This window comes from Nansenia antarctica, assembly GCF_963989245.1.
Source record: "Nansenia antarctica genome assembly, chromosome: 17".
NCBI lineage: Eukaryota > Metazoa > Chordata > Actinopteri > Argentiniformes > Microstomatidae > Nansenia > Nansenia antarctica.
In genome coordinates this window covers 10,076,354-10,095,019 of record NC_137687.1, presented here as the reverse complement: position 1 = coordinate 10,095,019, position 18,666 = coordinate 10,076,354, and the positions used below count along the sequence as shown (strand labels likewise).

The window sequence follows — 18,666 nt, the reverse complement described above, 5'->3', positions numbered from 1 at the left end:
TTTCCAGAATATGCAAATACAAGTAGTCATCAAACACCTTATTCAGTGGGTTGGATAGCTGGAATGGGCATTAAAATTGTGAACAACACTGTATCTGTTATTGATATATGAGCGTGTATCTGTCACATAAATCATTAACTGAAGTCAATGGGAGATTTGTAGAGACGCCGACTAATGATCACAAGGTTGGCAGATCAGTGGTTCGAGCCCCGGCTGGCCACATGTCGAAGTGTCCTTGGGCAAGACACTGAACCCCAAAATTGCTCACCCAGTGAGCGGGCCCGCCATTGGTGTGTGAATGTGTGTGGGAATGGGTGAATGAGAGGCCGTTGTAAAGTGCTTTGGAGCAGCAAAAAAGGCGCTATATAAGTGCAGTCCATTTACCATTTACAGTATGGTCTAGAAAATTAAAGATTTATGACAAAGAAATGGGTTACACAGCATTCGTACCTGCTGGATGAGGTGCATACACTTGGACGACTGCACTCCATAGGCATTGTTGACGATATGGGGGACGTCGTGTTTGGAACACATGGTGGCCAGCTCCTCCAGTCTGGGAGGAGAGAGGAGAGAGGAGATTCACAATGTACTGGTACACAAGAATACACTTTATACAACGGATAGATCCGGTCCATTGTCTCTATTGGTCAGTTTGCGTTCCAGCCGTGCCGATATGCATGATATACGCACGGTAAATGGAATGTTGACACATCTTTTCATATTACTCCGCGTTTGTTTATTTTGCTGTTATCGAAGTTACATTCTTACCGTTGCTAAAACAATAAACAGCGGAAGAATACACGTACAATAAAACATTGTTCCAGTAAAATACATTAAATAAAAGTTTGTCTTGTCTTTCTTTTGTGAAATATTGATAGATAAATGTGGTAGCCGTTGTATAAAAGGTTAAACAAGTGGAGCCATTATGATTATATCACAATCTAGGATAATCTAGGATTACAATTGCTTCAATCATGTGATGATCATTATGATAAACAATGAGGTAAATGATTGATTTGTCCTACTGTGTGGCTAGCTCAGGGACTGTGACGTCACTGTAATCCCCCTGACTATATAACGGCTGTCTTGTACTGTGTACTGTTTGTATTTAAGACTTGACAAAGGCTACGGCAAAAAACTTTTTTTAAACCTATTAAACCACAATTTGTTGCATCTGGAACTTGAGTGTGCGGCTTCCACTTCTTTCAATTGGATTTTGTTTCCGTTGCCAGCACCTCGCCCAAACTTTCTGCGGTGTGCGCTCTCTTCTACTATTAGCTCAGGGCCTACCTGTCTATTAGCTCAGGGCCTACCTGTCTATTAGCTCAGGGCCTACCTGTCTATTAGCTCAGGGCCTACCTGTCTATTAGCACAGGGCCTACCTGTCTATTAGCTCAGGGCCTACCTGTCTATTAGCTCAGGGCCTACCTGTCTATTAGCTCAGGGCCTACCTGTCTATTAGCTCAGGGCCTACCTGTCTATTAGCACAGGGCCTACCTGTCTATTAGCTCAGGGCCTACCTGTCTATTAGCACAGGGCCTACCTGTCTATTAGCTCAGGGCCTACCTGTCCGGCACACGCGGGGCGAAGCAGGACGTGGTGGAGTGGACACACAGTATGTTCTCCGCTCCCAGCTCCTCTATCTTCCCCTCCACCGCCGCCAGGTCTGTCCGCAGCTCATCACCCTCCAGAACGTTCTCTACCACCACCGGTTCAAACCCTGTTCACCCAGTCAGGATTTAACAACGCAGACAGACAAAGAGACAGAAGTCAAGGTAACAGGTTGGTAACTCCCTGACTTTTATCAAGGGTTAAATAAAAACAGCCGTGTGTGTTGTCGACGGTGCTGGAAGGTTCCAGACCTGCTGTGATCATGGCTTTGAAGCAGGACTTCTGGTCGATGCGGGGCCAGATGATGTACCGCGCCTTCGGCCTTTTGTGGCGGAGCGTCAGGAAGCACAGCGTCAGGCTCATCCCCGTCGCCATGGGAACCACGAAGCAACTGGCCACGCTCCGCACGCCTGCGCCGCACACATGTAATAATAATAATAAACATGATCATATTCAAATCCATTCTCTCATCTATAAGCCTTTACATATCCTAAACAAATCAGCATTATGGGTCATTCCATGTCAAATCAACAGACCATGATGACACCCACCATCTCAGATTGCATCTGCACATAATGCATCATTATTTTTGTAGAAATATAGTTTCATTTCTGAGAAAGAATCTAATTGATTGTACTTTTAACATTTTCATTTTGTGGAATTCATATAACATTCAATAGAATTCCAAACTCCAAATCTAAGTCCTACCTGACAATGATTGAGGAAACATGAGGAATAATAAAAACAGTGGTAGTTAGTTAGTTTAATTAGTGCGCTAGCACTAATGATTCTAAATGGATATCGCTAGCTCTAACGATGATGTGCATGTAAGTAGCGGCAGCCTTGACCTTCACACCTGCAGAATTACATCAAAAACAGTTTACTGGGGCGCTTAGGTGGCCTAGCGGGTTAAGCGTCGACCATGTAACCGCAGGATCCCCGGTTCGAATCCGGCCGGGGACATATCCTGCATGTCATCCCTCCTCTCTCTCTCACCCATCCTTCCTGTCTAATTCCCCACTGTATCTATCAATAAAAATATGAGTGGGACTGCCCCACTCAGAAAAAATAACTTTAAAAAAAATAAAATAAAGTTTACTGTGACTGTGTTCTCCACGCTGTCTGGAATTGTACCTAGCTGCCTGAAGCTAAAAGTTATTTCAACAGCAGTGGAGTTTAGCAGACTAATTCTTGTTTTTTTGCAGATCTACACGATTCACATGGATTACCTATTTTGAGGTAAAACTGCTAATTTAGCAGAAAGGTGACAAGTTTGCACCCCTGCAAACAGGGCTAGGGGCACGGTTTAGAGCAAGGGGGGGGGGGATAGTAAGCCTGGCCACACACTGGCGTCCCTGTTGAAAAGCGGGGGGGGCAGGGGAGATGGTTAGGGGTAGGGAAGGTTGTATGCATGGGAGAACAGGTAGGTTTTGAGGTGGGATTTAAAAGTGGAGAGTGAGGGTGAGTCTCTGAGTGGCTGAGGGAGAGAATTCCAGAGGCGGGGTGCATTTACACACCTGAGAGTTTCAATATGTCCAGCACGACTGAATTGGTCAGTTTGTTTAGCAGACTGGAACCTGCCGCCTTGGGTTGGACGGCAGCGATGTCCCCTGATCTGCCTATCCCGTGGATCAACCTTGGTAAAGCAACAGACAACAGGTCATCTTAATCAGGACAACGAAACATGTTGAAAAAACACCACGCTGCTAGACCATAACATTTAGAATACGACACATTAGTATGAGGCAACATAACTTTTGTATGATAACATTGGAGTGCAAAGTAACAGCATCCGCACACTCAAACACTGTGCAAAAGAATGTTGTTTATTGCGAGCTTTCGGTCATAGACCTTCTTCAGGCATAAAGCAGACAAGTGAATGCAGTGAGGCCTTAAACCATAAACTGGAGAATCAAGACTGGTTAGATGAACTAAAATGCACACAGGTTGAAGAGGCATGGCTAGGTTTCAAAACCAAATTCCTAAATATTATTGACAGTATAGCCCCCATGAGAACCACCAGGGTTAAAGCCCGATCGGAACCATGGATGAATTCGGACATTCTAAATGCTATGAAAGTCAGAGACCTAAAATGCTCTGAAGTTCAAAAATGCAAATCAAAATTAGTGAAACACTTAAACGAAGATCACAAAACCCACTTTGAGAAAATTAAAAAACAATGCAACAAACTATGCAATCAGGTAATTACCATGACCAAATCTGCTAAGAAAGAATACCTCGATAACAAAATCGAAGAAAACTTAAACAAACCACGTGACCTTTGGAAGCTACTTAATAGCCAACTAGGTTGCAGTCAAAAACTCAAAACCAGGTCTACAAACATCAGCATAAAATCTGGAGATTCTCTCCTTACAGACAAGCTGGATGTGGCTAAGTGCTTAAACACTTTCTTTACAACCATAGCCACTAAATTAGTTAACAATCTACCACCCCACTCAGGGCGTTATGGTGTAGAGCACATCCGTGCGTTCTACAATAAACTGGGTGTACGCAAAGATGATTTTAAACTCTCCATGGTGTCAAACGATGAGGTGTTTAAAAAGCTGGGCGCTCTACACTCAGAAAAGGCCACGGGCCATGACAATATTCCAGCCAGATTTCTAAAAGACTCAGCTGCCTCCATTACCCCAATCATCACCCACATAATAAACCTCTCCATCAAACAGGGACACGTCCCCCTTGACTTTAAAATAGCAAGGGTAACCCCACTGTATAAAAAAGGAAGCAAATTAGACCCAGGCAACTACCGACCTGTTTCTATTCTTAATTCCATCTCGAAACTTATGGAAAAAATAGTTTATGAACAGGTCGATAGGTACCTTACCGAAAAAAATCTGATGTATGAATTTCAATCAGGATTCAGAACATCCCATTCCACTGACACATGCCTTCTCTATTTGAACGACCACATCAACCATGAGGTGGACTCGGGCAAGTACTGCGGCATGGTCATGCTGGACCTCCAGAAGGCCTTCGACACAGTAGATCACCACATATTGTTAGATAAACTGAAAGCAATTGGGTTCGATAGAACATCGGTGAGCTGGATGCAATCCTACTTAGAGGGGAGGGAACAGGTGGTTAGTGTGAACGGAACACTGTCCCCCCCCCTCCCAGTGACCTGCGGCGTTCCACAAGGAAGCATATTGGGACCTTTACTGTTCCTAATATATGTGAATGACATGTCATCAGCATGTGATTGCAATTTGTTCCTGTTCGCGGATGACTCGGCTCTGCTGGTCTCTGACAGGGACATATTGCAGGTGGAAAAAGCGCTAAGCACTGAACTGAGTAGAATCTGCATCTGGCTAGCTGACAATAAACTATCAATACACCTAGGTAAAACTGAAACCATCCTATACGGATCCCCATCTAAACTCAGAAAGGCTGAACATTTTAAAATAAAAGTGGGTAACATTAATATCACAAGAAAAGAGGATATTACATACCTGGGCTCCATCTTAGAGGCAAATCTTTCCGGAGATAAAATGGCAGCAAAAGTAATCAAAAAAGTGAACCATAGAACTAGATTCTTGTACAGGATATCCTCACTTGTCAGTAAAAACACACTGAGGACCCTATCAGGAGCTCTCATTCAATGTCACTTCGACTATGCCGTAACATCATGGTACTATAGAACCACAAAGGCCCATAAAACAAGACTCCAGACAGCCCAAAATAAACTGGTTAGGCTTCTGCTAGGCCTCAACCCTAGGACACATCTAACCGCTGCTCATTTTTTGAGCCTTGATTGGCTACGAGTAGTTGACAGAGTGCAGCAGCTTGCACTGGGCCTGGTCTTCAAGATACGCTACACCACAAAGACACCCAAGTACCTGTCAACATACTTCCAAAAAGTGAACAACGTCCACACATACAACACCAGAGGAAGCTCCACGAACCACGTTCAACCGCGTTGCACCACAAACAAGGGGTTAAACTCGTTTGCAAACTATGCAGTAAAAATGTGGAACGCCCTTCCTATAATCTTAAAGGAGTGCAAAACACTGCCCACCTTCAAAACCACTCTCAAAAAACATTTACAGGAGGCTGCAATCCGTAACTGGACCCTCTAAGTGAAGAATTCATTAAGCCCAGGCTCGTGTAATAGCCCAGTCTCCTTGCTGCTCACCTCCACAAGGTCAAATGGGGGGGGGTCTGATTGGATCAAGATCTCAGCATTGCTAGTTATGCTTTCAGGCAATGTCAGGACAAGACACACTCATAATGCATTTAGATGACAATGTAGAGACAAGGACTAGCAATGCTTCTACCAGGTCATAACAAAAGAAAAAAAAGTGAAGTAACACATCATATACATTAGATCCTAACGAGTATTTTTATTCTATTTCTGTTATTTTTTGTTGTTTGTGGATGGTGTTGTGATGCTCACTAAAAACATAGATGGTGAGCATTGCTGATTCTTATTTTGTTTTTATTTGTTTTTATTTGTTGTTATGTATGTTGATGTTTTCTTCTTTGTTCTTTTTTTTTAATGATTTCTTGTTTTGTGTGGACCCCAGGAAGAGTAGCTGCCTTATTGTCTGCAAATTGTCTGGATACTGCTAATTGTATCCTGTCTTATTTGTCACTTATGTCCTGCACTATTGTCACTTTCTTATCCTGAATTATGCCTATTGCCTTATTGTCTTGTGCTGCAATGTCAGGAACTGAAGCCCAAGAATGTTACCTGGGGCGGCTGTGGCGCAGGAGGTAGAGCTGCCGTCTAATGATCGCAAGGTTGGCAGATCGGCAAGACACTGAACCCCAAATTGCTCCCGATGAGCGGGCTGGCGCCTTGCATGGTAACTTGCCGCCATGGGTGTGTGAATGAGAGGCCAATGTAAAGTGCTTTGGAATAAGGCACTATATAACTCAGTCCATTTTACACTTGGAGTGATGCTTAGCATCAGCTAATGGGGGTCCTAACCAATCAAATGAAATCCTGGCAAGAGGCAAAAGCCTTCACACACACACACACACACACACACACACACACACACACACACACACACACACACACACACACCACACCACACACACAGGTGCCTCGGGTTCCACTCCATAACTAGGGTTCCATTCCATAACTAGGGTTCCACTCCATAACTAGGGTTCCACTCCATAACTAGGGTTCCACTCCATAACTAGGGTTCCATTCCATAACTAGGGTTCCACTCCATAACTAGGGTTCTACTCCATAACTAGGGTTCCACTCCAGAACTAGGGTTCCACTCCAGAACTAGGGTACCACTCCATAACTAGGGTTCCACTCCATAACTAGGGTTCCACTCCAGAACTAGGGTTCCACTCCATAACTAGTGTTCCACTCCATACCTAGGGTTCCACTCCATAACTAGGGTTCCACTCCATAACTAGGGTTCCACTCCATAACTAGGGTTCCACTCCATAGCTAGGGTTCCACTCTATAACTAGGGTTCCACTCCATAGCTAGGGTTCCACTCCATAACTAGGGTTCCACTCCATAACTAGGGTTCCACTCCATAGCTAGGGTTCCACTCTATAACTAGGGTTCCACTCCATAGCTAGGGTTCCACTCCATAACTAGGGTTCCACTCCATAACTAGGGTTCCACTCCATACCTAGGGTTCTACTCCATAACTAGGGTTCCACTCCAGAACTAGGGTTCCACTCCATAGCTAGGGTTCCACTCCAGAACTAGGGTTCCACTCCATAACTAGGGTTCCACTCCATACCTAGGGTTCTACTCCATACCTAGGGTTCCACTCCATAACTAGGGTTCCACTCCATAACTAGGGTTCCACTCCATAACTAGTGTTCCACTCCATAACTAGGGTTCCACTCCATAACTAGTGTTCCACTCCATAGCTAGGGTTCCACTCCATAGCTAGGGTTCCACTCCATAACTAGGGTTCCACTCCATAACTAGGGTTCCACTCCATAACTAGTGTTCCACTCCATAACTAGGGTACCACTCCATAACTAGGGTTCCACTCCATACCTAGGGTTCTACTCCATAACTAGGGTTCCACTCCATACCTAGGGTTCCACTCCATAACTAGGGTTCCACTCCATAACTAGGGTTCCACTCCATAACTAGGGTTCCACTCCTTACCTAGGGTTCTACTCCATAACTAGGGTTCCACTCCACAACTAGGGTTCCACTCCAGAACTAGGGTTCCACACCAGAACTAGGGTTCCACTCCATAGCTAGGGTTCCACTCCAGAACTAGGGTTCCACTCCAGAACTAGGGTTCCACTCCATAACTAGGGTTCCACTCCATACCTAGGGTTCTACTCCATAACTAGGGTTCCACTCCATAACTAGTGTTCCACTCCATAACTAGGGTTCCACTCCATAACTAGTGTTCCACTCCATAACTAGGGTTCCACTCCATAGCTAGGGTTCCACTCCATAGCTAGGGTTCCACTCCATAACTAGGGTTCCACTCCATAACTAGGGTTCCACTCCATAACTAGGGTTCCACTCCATAACTAGTGTTCCACTCCATAACTAGGGTTCCACTCCATAACTAGTGTTCCACTCCATAGCTAGGGTTCCACTCCATAGCTAGGGTTCCACTCCATAACTAGTGTTCCACTCCATAGCTAGGGTTCCACTCCATAACTAGTGTTCCACTCCATAACTAGGGTACCACTCCATAACTAGGGTTCCACTCCATACCTAGGGTTCTACTCCATAACTAGGGTTCCACTCCATACCTAGGGTTCCACTCCATAACTAGGGTTCCACTCCATAGCTAGGGTTCTACTCCATAACTAGGGTTCCACTCCACAACTAGGGTTCCACTCCAGAACTAGGGTTCCACTCCAGAACTAGGGTTCCACACCAGAACTAGGGTTCCACTCCATAGCTAGGGTTCCACTCCAGAACTAGGGTTCCACTCCATAACTAGGGTTCTACTCCATAACTAGGGTTCCACTCCAGAACTAGGGTTCCACACCAGAACTAGGGTTCCACTCCATAGCTAGGGTTCCACTCCAGAACTAGGGTTCCACTCCATAACTAGGGTTCCACTCCATAACTAGGGTTCCACTCCATAACTAGGGTTCCACTCCATAACTAGGGTTCCACTCCATAGCTAGGGTTCCACTCTATAACTAGGGTTCCACTCCATAGCTAGGGTTCCACTCCATAACTAGGGTTCCACTCCATAACTAGGGTTCCACTCCATAACTAGGGTTCCACTCCATACCTAGGGTTCTACTCCATAACTAGGGTTCCACTCCATAACTAGGGTTCCACTCCATAACTAGGGTTCCACTCCATAACTAGGGTTCCACTCCATACCTAGGGTTCTACTCCATAACTAGGGTTCCACTCCATAACTAGTGTTCCACTCCATAACTAGGGTTCCACTCCATAACTAGTGTTCCACTCCATAACTAGGGTTCCACTCCATAGCTAGGGTTCCACTCCATAGCTAGGGTTCCACTCCATAACTAGGGTTCCACTCCATAACTAGGGTTCCACTCCATAACTAGTGTTCCACTCCATAACTAGTGTTCCACTCCATAACTAGGGTTCCACTCCATAACTAGTGTTCCACTCCATAACTAGGGTACCACTCCATAACTAGGGTTCCACTCCATACCTAGGGTTCTACTCCATAACTAGGGTTCCACTCCATAGCTAGGGTTCCACTCCATAACTAGGGTTCCACTCCATAACTAGGGTTCCACTCCATAACTAGTGTTCCACTCCATACCTAGGGTTCCACTCCAGAACTAGGGTTCCACTCCAGAACTAGGGTTCCACTCCATAGCTAGGGTTCCACTCCAGAACTAGGGTTCCACTCCAGAACTAGGGTACCACTCCAGAACTAGGGTTCCACTCCATAACTAGGGTTCCACTCCATAACTAGGGTTCCACTCCATACCTAGGGTTCTACTCCATAACTAGGGTTCCACTCCATAACTAGGGTTCTACTCCATAACTAGGGTTCCACTCCATAACTAGGGTTCCACTCCATAACTAGGGTTCCACTCCATAACTAGGGTTCCACTCCATAACTAGGGTTCCACTCCATAGCTAGGGTTCCACTCCAGAACTAGGGTTCCACTCCATAACTAGGGTTCTACTCCATAACTAGGGTTCCACTCCATAACTAGGGTTCCACTCCATAACTAGGGTTCCACTCCATAACTAGTGTTCCACTCCATAACTAGGGTTCCACTCCATAACTAGTGTTCCACTCCATAACTAGGGTTCCACTCCATAACTAGTGTTCCACTCCATAACTAGGGTACCACTCCATAACTAGGGTTCCACTCCATACCTAGGGTTCTACTCCATAACTAGGGTTCCACTCCATACCTAGGGTTCCACTCCATAACTAGGGTTCCACTCCATAACTAGGGTTCCACTCCATAACTAGGGTTCCACTCCATAACTAGTGTTCCACTCCATAACTAGTGTTCCACTCCATAACTAGGGTTCCACTCCATAACTAGTGTTCCACTCCATAACTAGGGTTCCACTCCATAACTAGGGTTCCACTCCATACCTAGGGTTCTACTCCATAACTAGGGTTCCACTCCATACCTAGGGTTCCACTCCATAACTAGGGTTCCACTCCATAACTAGGGTTCCACTCCATAACTAGGGTTCCACTCCATAACTAGGGTTCCACTCCATACCTAGGGTTCTACTCCATAACTAGGGTTCCACTCCATAACTAGGGTTCCACTCCATAACTAGGGTTCCACTCCATAACTAGGGTTCCACTCCATACCTAGGGTTCTACTCCATAACTAGGGTTCCACTCCATAACTAGTGTTCCACTCCATAACTAGTGTTCCACTCCATAACTAGGGTTCCACTCCATAACTAGGGTTCCACTCCATAGCTAGGGTTCCACTCCATAGCTAGGGTTCCACTCCATAACTAGGGTTCCACTCCATAACTAGGGTTCCACTCCATAACTAGTGTTCCACTCCATAACTAGTGTTCCACTCCATAACTAGGGTACCACTCCATAACTAGGGTTCCACTCCATACCTAGGGTTCTACTCCATAACTAGGGTTCCACTCCATAGCTAGGGTTCCACTCCATAACTAGGGTTCCACTCCATAACTAGGGTTCCACTCCATAACTAGTGTTCCACTCCATACCTAGGGTTCCACTCCAGAACTAGGGTTCCACTCCAGAACTAGGGTTCCACTCCATAGCTAGGGTTCCACTCCAGAACTAGGGTTCCACTCCAGAACTAGGGTACCACTCCATAACTAGGGTTCCACTCCATAACTAGGGTTCCACTCCATAACTAGGGTTCCACTCCATACCTAGGGTTCTACTCCATAACTAGGGTTCCACTCCATAACTAGGGTTCTACTCCATAACTAGGGTTCCACTCCATAACTAGGGTTCCACTCCATAACTAGGGTTCCACTCCATAACTAGGGTTCCACTCCATAACTAGGGTTCCACTCCATAGCTAGGGTTCCACTCCAGAACTAGGGTTCCACTCCATAACTAGGGTTCCACTCCATAACTAGGGTTCCACTCCATAACTAGGGTTCCACTCCATAACTAGGGTTCCACTCCATAACTAGTGTTCCACTCCATAACTAGGGTTCCACTCCATAACTAGTGTTCCACTCCATAGCTAGGGTTCCACTCCATAGCTAGGGTTCCACTCCATAACTAGGGTTCCACTCCATAACTAGGGTTCCACTCCATAACTAGTGTTCCACTCCATAACTAGTGTTCCACTCCATAACTAGTGTTCCACTCCATAACTAGGGTTCCACTCCATAACTAGTGTTCCACTCCATAACTAGGGTACCACTCCATAACTAGGGTTCCACTCCATACCTAGGGTTCTACTCCATAACTAGGGTTCCACTCCATACCTAGGGTTCCACTCCATAACTAGGGTTCCACTCCATAGCTAGGGTTCCACTCCATAACTAGGGTTCCACTCCATAACTAGGGTTCCACTCCATAACTAGTGTTCCACTCCATAACTAGTGTTCCACTCCATAACTAGGGTTCCACTCCATAACTAGTGTTCCACTCCATAACTAGGGTTCCACTCCATAACTAGGGTTCCACTCCATACCTAGGGTTCTACTCCATAACTAGGGTTCCACTCCATACCTAGGGTTCCACTCCATAACTAGGGTTCCACTCCATAACTAGGGTTCCACTCCATAACTAGGGTTCCACTCCATAACTAGGGTTCCACTCCATACCTAGGGTTCTACTCCATAACTAGGGTTCCACTCCACAACTAGGGTTCCACTCCAGAACTAGGGTTCCACACCAGAACTAGGGTTCCACTCCATAGCTAGGGTTCCACTCCAGAACTAGGGTTCCACTCCATAACTAGGGTTCCACTCCATAACTAGGGTTCCACTCCATACCTAGGGTTCTACTCCATAACTAGGGTTCCACTCCACAACTAGGGTTCCACTCCAGAACTAGGGTTCCACACCAGAACTAGGGTTCCACTCCATAGCTAGGGTTCCACTCCATACCTAGGGTTCCACTCCATAACTAGGGTTCCACTCCATAACTAGGGTTCCACTCCATACCTAGGGTTCCACTCCATAACTAGTGTTCCACTCCATAACTAGTGTTCCACTCCATAACTAGGGTTCCACTCCATAACTAGTGTTCCACTCCATAACTAGGGTTCCACTCCATAGCTAGGGTTCCACTCCATAGCTAGGGTTCCACTCCATAACTAGGGTTCCACTCCATAACTAGGGTTCCACTCCATAACTAGTGTTCCACTCCATAACTAGGGTTCCACTCCATAACTAGTGTTCCACTCCATAACTAGGGTTCCACTCCATAACTAGGGTTCCACTCCATACCTAGGGTTCTACTCCATAACTAGGGTTCCACTCCATAACTAGGGTTCCACTCCATACCTAGGGTTCTACTCCATAACTAGGGTTCCACTCCATACCTAGGGTTCCACTCCATAACTAGTGTTCCACTCCATAACTAGGGTTCCACTCCATAACTAGGGTTCCACTCCATAACTAGGGTTCCACTCCATAACTAGGGTTCCACTCCATAACTAGGGTTCCACTCCATAACTAGTGTTCCACTCCATAACTAGGGTACCACTCCATAACTAGGGTTCCACTCCATAACTAGGGTTCCACTCCATAACTAGTGTTCCACTCCATACCTAGGGTTCCACTCCATAACTAGGGTTCCACTCCATAACTAGGGTTCCACTCCATACCTAGGGTTCCACTCCATAACTAGGGTTCCACTCCATAACTAGTGTTCCACTCCATAACTAGGGTTCCACTCCATAACTAGTGTTCCACTCCATAACTAGGGTTCCACTCCATAGCTAGGGTTCCACTCCATAGCTAGGGTTCCACTCCATAACTAGGGTTCCACTCCATAACTAGTGTTCCACTCCATAACTAGGGTTCCACTCCATAACTAGTGTTCCACTCCATAACTAGGGTTCCACTCCATACCTAGGGTTCCACTCCATAACTAGGGTTCCACTCCATTACTAGGGTTCCACTCCATACCTAGGGTTCTACTCCATAACTAGGGTTCCACTCCATAACTAGGGTTCCACTCCATAACTAGGGTTCCACTCCATAACTAGTGTTCCACTCCATACCTAGGGTTCCACTCCAGAACTAGGGTTCCACTCCAGAACTAGGGTTCCACTCCATAGCTAGGGTTCCACTCCAGAACTAGGGTTCCACTCCAGAACTAGGGTACCACTCCATAACTAGGGTTCCACTCCATAACTAGGGTTCCACTCCATAACTAGGGTTCCACTCCATACCTAGGGTTCTACTCCATAACTAGGGTTCCACTCCAGAACTAGGGTTCCACTCCATAACTAGGGTTCCACTCCATAACTAGTGTTCCACTCCATAACTAGGGTTCCACTCCATAACTAGTGTTCCACTCCATAACTAGGGTTCCACTCCATAACTAGGGTTCCACTCCAGAACTAGGGTTCCACTCCAGAACTAGGGTTCCACTCCATAACTAGGGTTCCACTCCATAACTAGAGTTCCACTCCAGAACTAGGGTTCCACTCCAGAACTAGGGTTCCACTCCATAGCTAGGGTTCCACTCCAGAACCATACTAGGGTTCCACTCCAGAACTAGGGTTCCACTCCATAACTAGGGTTCCACTCCATAGCTAGGGTTCCACTCCATAGCTAGGGTTCCACTCCATAGCTAGGGTTCCACTCTATAACTAGGGTTCCACTCCATAGCTAGGGTTCCACTCCATAACTAGGGTTCCACTCCATACCTAGGGTTCCACTCCATAACTAGGGTTCCACTCCATAACCACTCCATACCTAGGGTTCCACTCCATACCTAGGGTTCCACTCCATAACTAGGGTTCCACTCCATAACTAGGGTTCCACTCTATAACTAGGGTTCCACTCCATAACTAGGGTTCCACTCCATAGCTAGGGTTCCACTCTATAACTAGGGTTTCACTCCATAGCTAGGGTTCCACTCCATAACTAGGGTTCCACTCCATACCTAGGGTTCCACTCCATAACTAGGGTTCCACTCCATACCTAGGGTTCCACTCCATAACTAGGGTTCCACTCCATAACTAGGGTTCCACTCCAGAACTAGGGTTCCACTCTATAACTAGGGTTCCACTCCAGAACTAGGGTTCCACTCCATAGCTAGGGTTCCACTCTATAACTAGGGTTCCACTCCATAGCTAGGGTTCCCCTCCATAACTAGGGTTCCACTCTATGGGCCAGTTTCACAGACAAGGCTTAAGCCTAATCCTGGACTAAAAAGCATCTTCAATGGAGATTTTACATTGAAAGTGTGATTTAGTCCAGGACTAGGCTTAAGCCTTGTCTGTGAAACCGGCCCTTTAACTAGGGTTCCACTCCATAACCTTCATGAATCCATCCATCTCTCCTGCTTCTGTCCAATACTCCAGAGCCTATTTGGTTGTTAAGTCGTGATGTGTTTCCGGGTCCAACGTTGGCTGAGGCGCTCTCTTCGAAATGCTTCAGTAATAATAATAATTCATTATATTTATATAGCGCTTTTCCGAGGCTCAAAGACGCTGACAATTGTGGGAAAAACGGGAAAGTGCCGTGTCCCTTGTTGTATGAATAGATCCCAGTCTAAAAAACGATTGAACTGTCATTCTAAGGCTGTAGTACACTGATACTCTGGTGCGGGGAATTTCTGGTTTGGACCCGGAAATTGCTAAACGTCAGGCATGACGTCAGACTTAACAACCGAACCCCTGGTTCTCTCCAACACTCCAGAGCCTATTTCCTGTTCTAGTCCCTGTAGTTCCTGAGTGGTCTGAGCGTTGCACCACGTAGCGCCGCTCCTCTCCCTCCTCTGGTGTGGCTGATTAAAGCCTGGCTGAGACAGAGGGGCTAATGGACATACATGCCAAGCCAGAAGCTAGAAGCCAAAAATAGCATGTACCTGCTTGCATGTGTGTGTATGTGTAAGAGCTATCTATCTACCAGTACACATGACACAGGCTACTCTGTTCTCTTATGCCCTGTAGTCTAGAAATTAGACTGGAAATAGACTCTGGTCTCAGAGACTAATCTATGAAGTAATGTATGACAAGCTGTCTTTTATAACTCACGCAGATCAGATAACAAAGAAGCTAAGAATACCCAGCATCTGGTGGGGTCAACGGGTCGCAGACTTCAGGCAGTTATTGCATGCAAAGGATTATGTGCTTCATTTGGACATTTGATAAATCTGTCCCTGGACTATGCATAAAAAGTGTTTCAATTAAAATAAAAAGTAATTCATAAAGTAATTCATAAAGACATCATAAAGCTCCATTAGAAAGGTTTGTTCCACTGATGCAAAGAACTCCGCTCTTGTTTTCCCTTCTTTTTCCATCATAGTATCTTCTTTTTCCATCATAGTATCTTCTTTTTCGACAATCGGCTGTTCTGGTCTGTTTATTACTCTGTGCGCGTGGCCAAAGCCAGACTTAACGGTGACGATACACAGCAGATACACAGCTAAATTGTGTTAATGGAACAGCATGAGCCTTAAGTCACAGTCGAATTAAGTCAATTAAGCGCTGACTTAGTTAGCGACATTGGTGAAATTAGACTGGAAATAGACTCTGGTCTCAGAGACTCCCCAGCACAAATAAAGGTTCAATAAATGCAATAAATTATATTATCCTTCAATAAAGGTAATTCAAAAACATTTTGTGACAGACAAATCTATCTTCATTTAGATCCATCATGTAAAATGGAATCCATCCCCTTCAGAAAGTGCTGTCATGTTATTTGAGGTTAGGTCAGGTAAGGTTTGTTTATTAGTCTGTTAAGTGTTTAAGGTGAGGATTAGCCGTCATAATGTCACTGCCAAGTTTTCAAGCCACGCAGTCAGATAACTTGCTAACTTGAGACTGCACAGATTGTCCACCTTGACATTGCACATATACACTGCCACCCCCACCTATTCTCATCTAGCCTCATCTAAGTTGTAGTTTAACTCAAGCAAGCTCACACTACTCTTGTGTGTATGGGCTTTCTAAATCGTGAGCTTAGAATGATAAGGAATTATTTTATTATTACAATTACTTTAAAATCCTTATTGCCAATGAAACTGCAGCTTCACTGAACAGAACAAAACCAAACTAATGGAGAGGATAAGGCATGCCGGCATGTGCCGATGTTGTTGACTGGGAACAAAGACGGTGAGCAGCTGCTGTGGTTTCCATGGCGACGTGATGACGACAACGAGGACAAATTGAATCTAAAAGTGATACACGTGGCTGACTTAATAATTGTGTACATTACTTCTCATTCAGACTCTCTGTGGGTAGAGAGCTTAAAAAGCTTTTTTTTTCAATTATATTGAAGCCAAATTCAATTAGATCACAAACACCATATTTCACCACTAACCACTAACTTGTCTAATTACGTTACGTGTGCATTTTCACAATGCATCTGTCTGTCTGTCTGTCTATCTACTGTATCTATCTATCTATCTATCTATCTATTCATCTATTCATCAGTCTACCTATCAAACTGTATTATCAAAGTGTGTTATCAATATAATGGTTCTCTAACCCAAATCTCTCATAATGGCCCACTGAAAGCTCTCACTGTGCTTCCTGCAATTATGGCAACGTAACAACATTATCTGCTCACTGGGAAATGCAAGCATGTTGGTGTTCTGTTTAAAGTGTAAACTCTCCTAAAGGAATCATCACCCAAGATGGGGGAAAAGAACAAGTGGCATTGACAAAAGCATTATAACACATTGACCAAAGGCATACATTACATTTACATTTACCTGAAGAACATAACAAGAATAAGAGGGTCCAAACAAGACTGTGAAAAACTCATCCATGCATTTGTTTCAAGTATACTTGATTACTGTAATGGTCTACTAACAGGCCTGTCTAAAGGGACTGTTCATAAGCTGCAGCTCATCCAAAACGCCGCTGCTAGGGTCCTAACAAAAAGGAAGAAGTTTTAACACATTACACTAAACCAAAAATCAGATTAAAAGACCCGAACTACCCACTGTACATACTTTGTGTTTTGTCCCCCGCCCCCACCTGTGGTGTATGTCCCCACCTGTCCTACCCGCTGTACATACCTTATGTTTTGTTGTATTGTTCTTCCCATGATGGATGTATGTTTATCTTGTAGATAGTAATAGTTATTTGTCTGTATTATCTTGTAGATAGTACTAGTTTTTTTTTGTCTGTCTTACATGTAACGATGAACTGAGAATCAAGGACCCCAATTGAAATAAGCCAGTGGCTTTCTTGGGTTTTTATCCTGTTAGTTGACCTTGTATGTAATATGTACTTTCATGTACCTACTTCTGCAAATCTTCTAATAAAGTTTTCAATCAATCAGTGGTAGAAAGGGTTCAAACAACATCACTTGATTTAGCTAATGCACAACACAAAAATGTCACCTAGTGGCTAAGCATCAAGGGAATTGTAGTCTTAGATTTAGTGGACTATGTGGACTATGCAGTAGTTGATATGAACCTGTAATGTCGCCTGGCCACCAGACTGGACACCACGCGGCCCTCCCTCTCACCCACACCACAGTTCCCCAGGAAGTTGTTGCTGTCCATTACGGCCAGCTCGCTCAGGAAGAGTTCCAGTGTGCTCTCGCTCCATCCCTCCTCTGGACACTTGCCCTGCGAGACACAAACACAGAGCCGGTCCAAATAAAACATCTAATAACCACACATAATCAGTGAGGAGAAATCATTCTGAGTGCCAGACAGTATTACGGCAGATAATAAGATATGGCACCTTGGTAAAGCATACAGTTTGATCATAGCGTTAGCCTCATAGCATAATTGCCTAAGTCACGCTTCACTTGTGGTCAGCCGGGCCATCTTTGTATGTAGTGTCAAAAACGCCAATGTCAAAGAGATGACTTGGGCAGATAGTGATTTTGGACTGTAACAAGTATTCTGATAGGCTGATGGCATCATAGGCAATAATGCACAGTGAATCAGCAGTGTTAGGAGAGTAGAGTTAGAGGTAGATATCTCTACGATATCTGACAATGACAATGTGGATTCAAAAGACTTAGGGTGCAAATGTTACCTGTTCCAACAGCACTCTGATCAGCTGCTCATGGCTGCGACGAGCTTGAGACCCCTGACGGATGTATGCAGGTGAAACCACCTTCTCACTGATGGAAAAGTTCTCACTATTCATCTCTGCAACTTGGGCTGTCAAAACAGAAATTCGTTTTTTTCAAAACTAGGAAATCACATCATTATGCTCTAGCTGTGATGTGAGCATACCGTGACGTTCGAATTATAAGGTTCTATCTCCATTTTTGTCAAAATTGAGTTTTTTACATAATCTGATCCATTAGGTGTTTATTAATGCCTGTGTGGTGTTATTTTTAAAATGTTTACAGTTAGTAATTAATAAAATACAAAGGTTCCATCTCACAAAACATAATGGAATGTAAAAACGTTGACGCTCAATATCTCTTAACTGCCCTAAACGGAGATAGAACCTTATCATTCTAAGCTCACGACACGTGCATACCTTGATTAGCTACACCGACAA

The 18,666-nt window shown here is 44.8% G+C and overlaps 1 protein-coding gene across 1 annotated transcript in view; it reads right to left on the bottom strand.

The window, feature by feature from the left end:
• The window catches only part of sepsecs (Sep (O-phosphoserine) tRNA:Sec (selenocysteine) tRNA synthase), a gene marked incomplete at its 5' end in the record, with an annotated part of 29,007 nt that extends 10,704 nt beyond the window's left edge, over positions 1–18,303 (bottom strand). Inside the window, 6 exons of the mRNA XM_080547629.1 lie at positions 451–553; positions 1,567–1,720; positions 1,863–2,021; positions 3,129–3,247; positions 17,617–17,771; positions 18,190–18,303. Of these exons, the coding sequence (XP_080403755.1) occupies positions 451–553; positions 1,567–1,720; positions 1,863–2,021; positions 3,129–3,247; positions 17,617–17,771; positions 18,190–18,303 (804 nt within the window). The remainder of the gene's footprint in view (positions 1–450; positions 554–1,566; positions 1,721–1,862; positions 2,022–3,128; positions 3,248–17,616; positions 17,772–18,189) is intronic.
• Between the last annotated feature and the right edge of the window lie 363 nt (positions 18,304–18,666).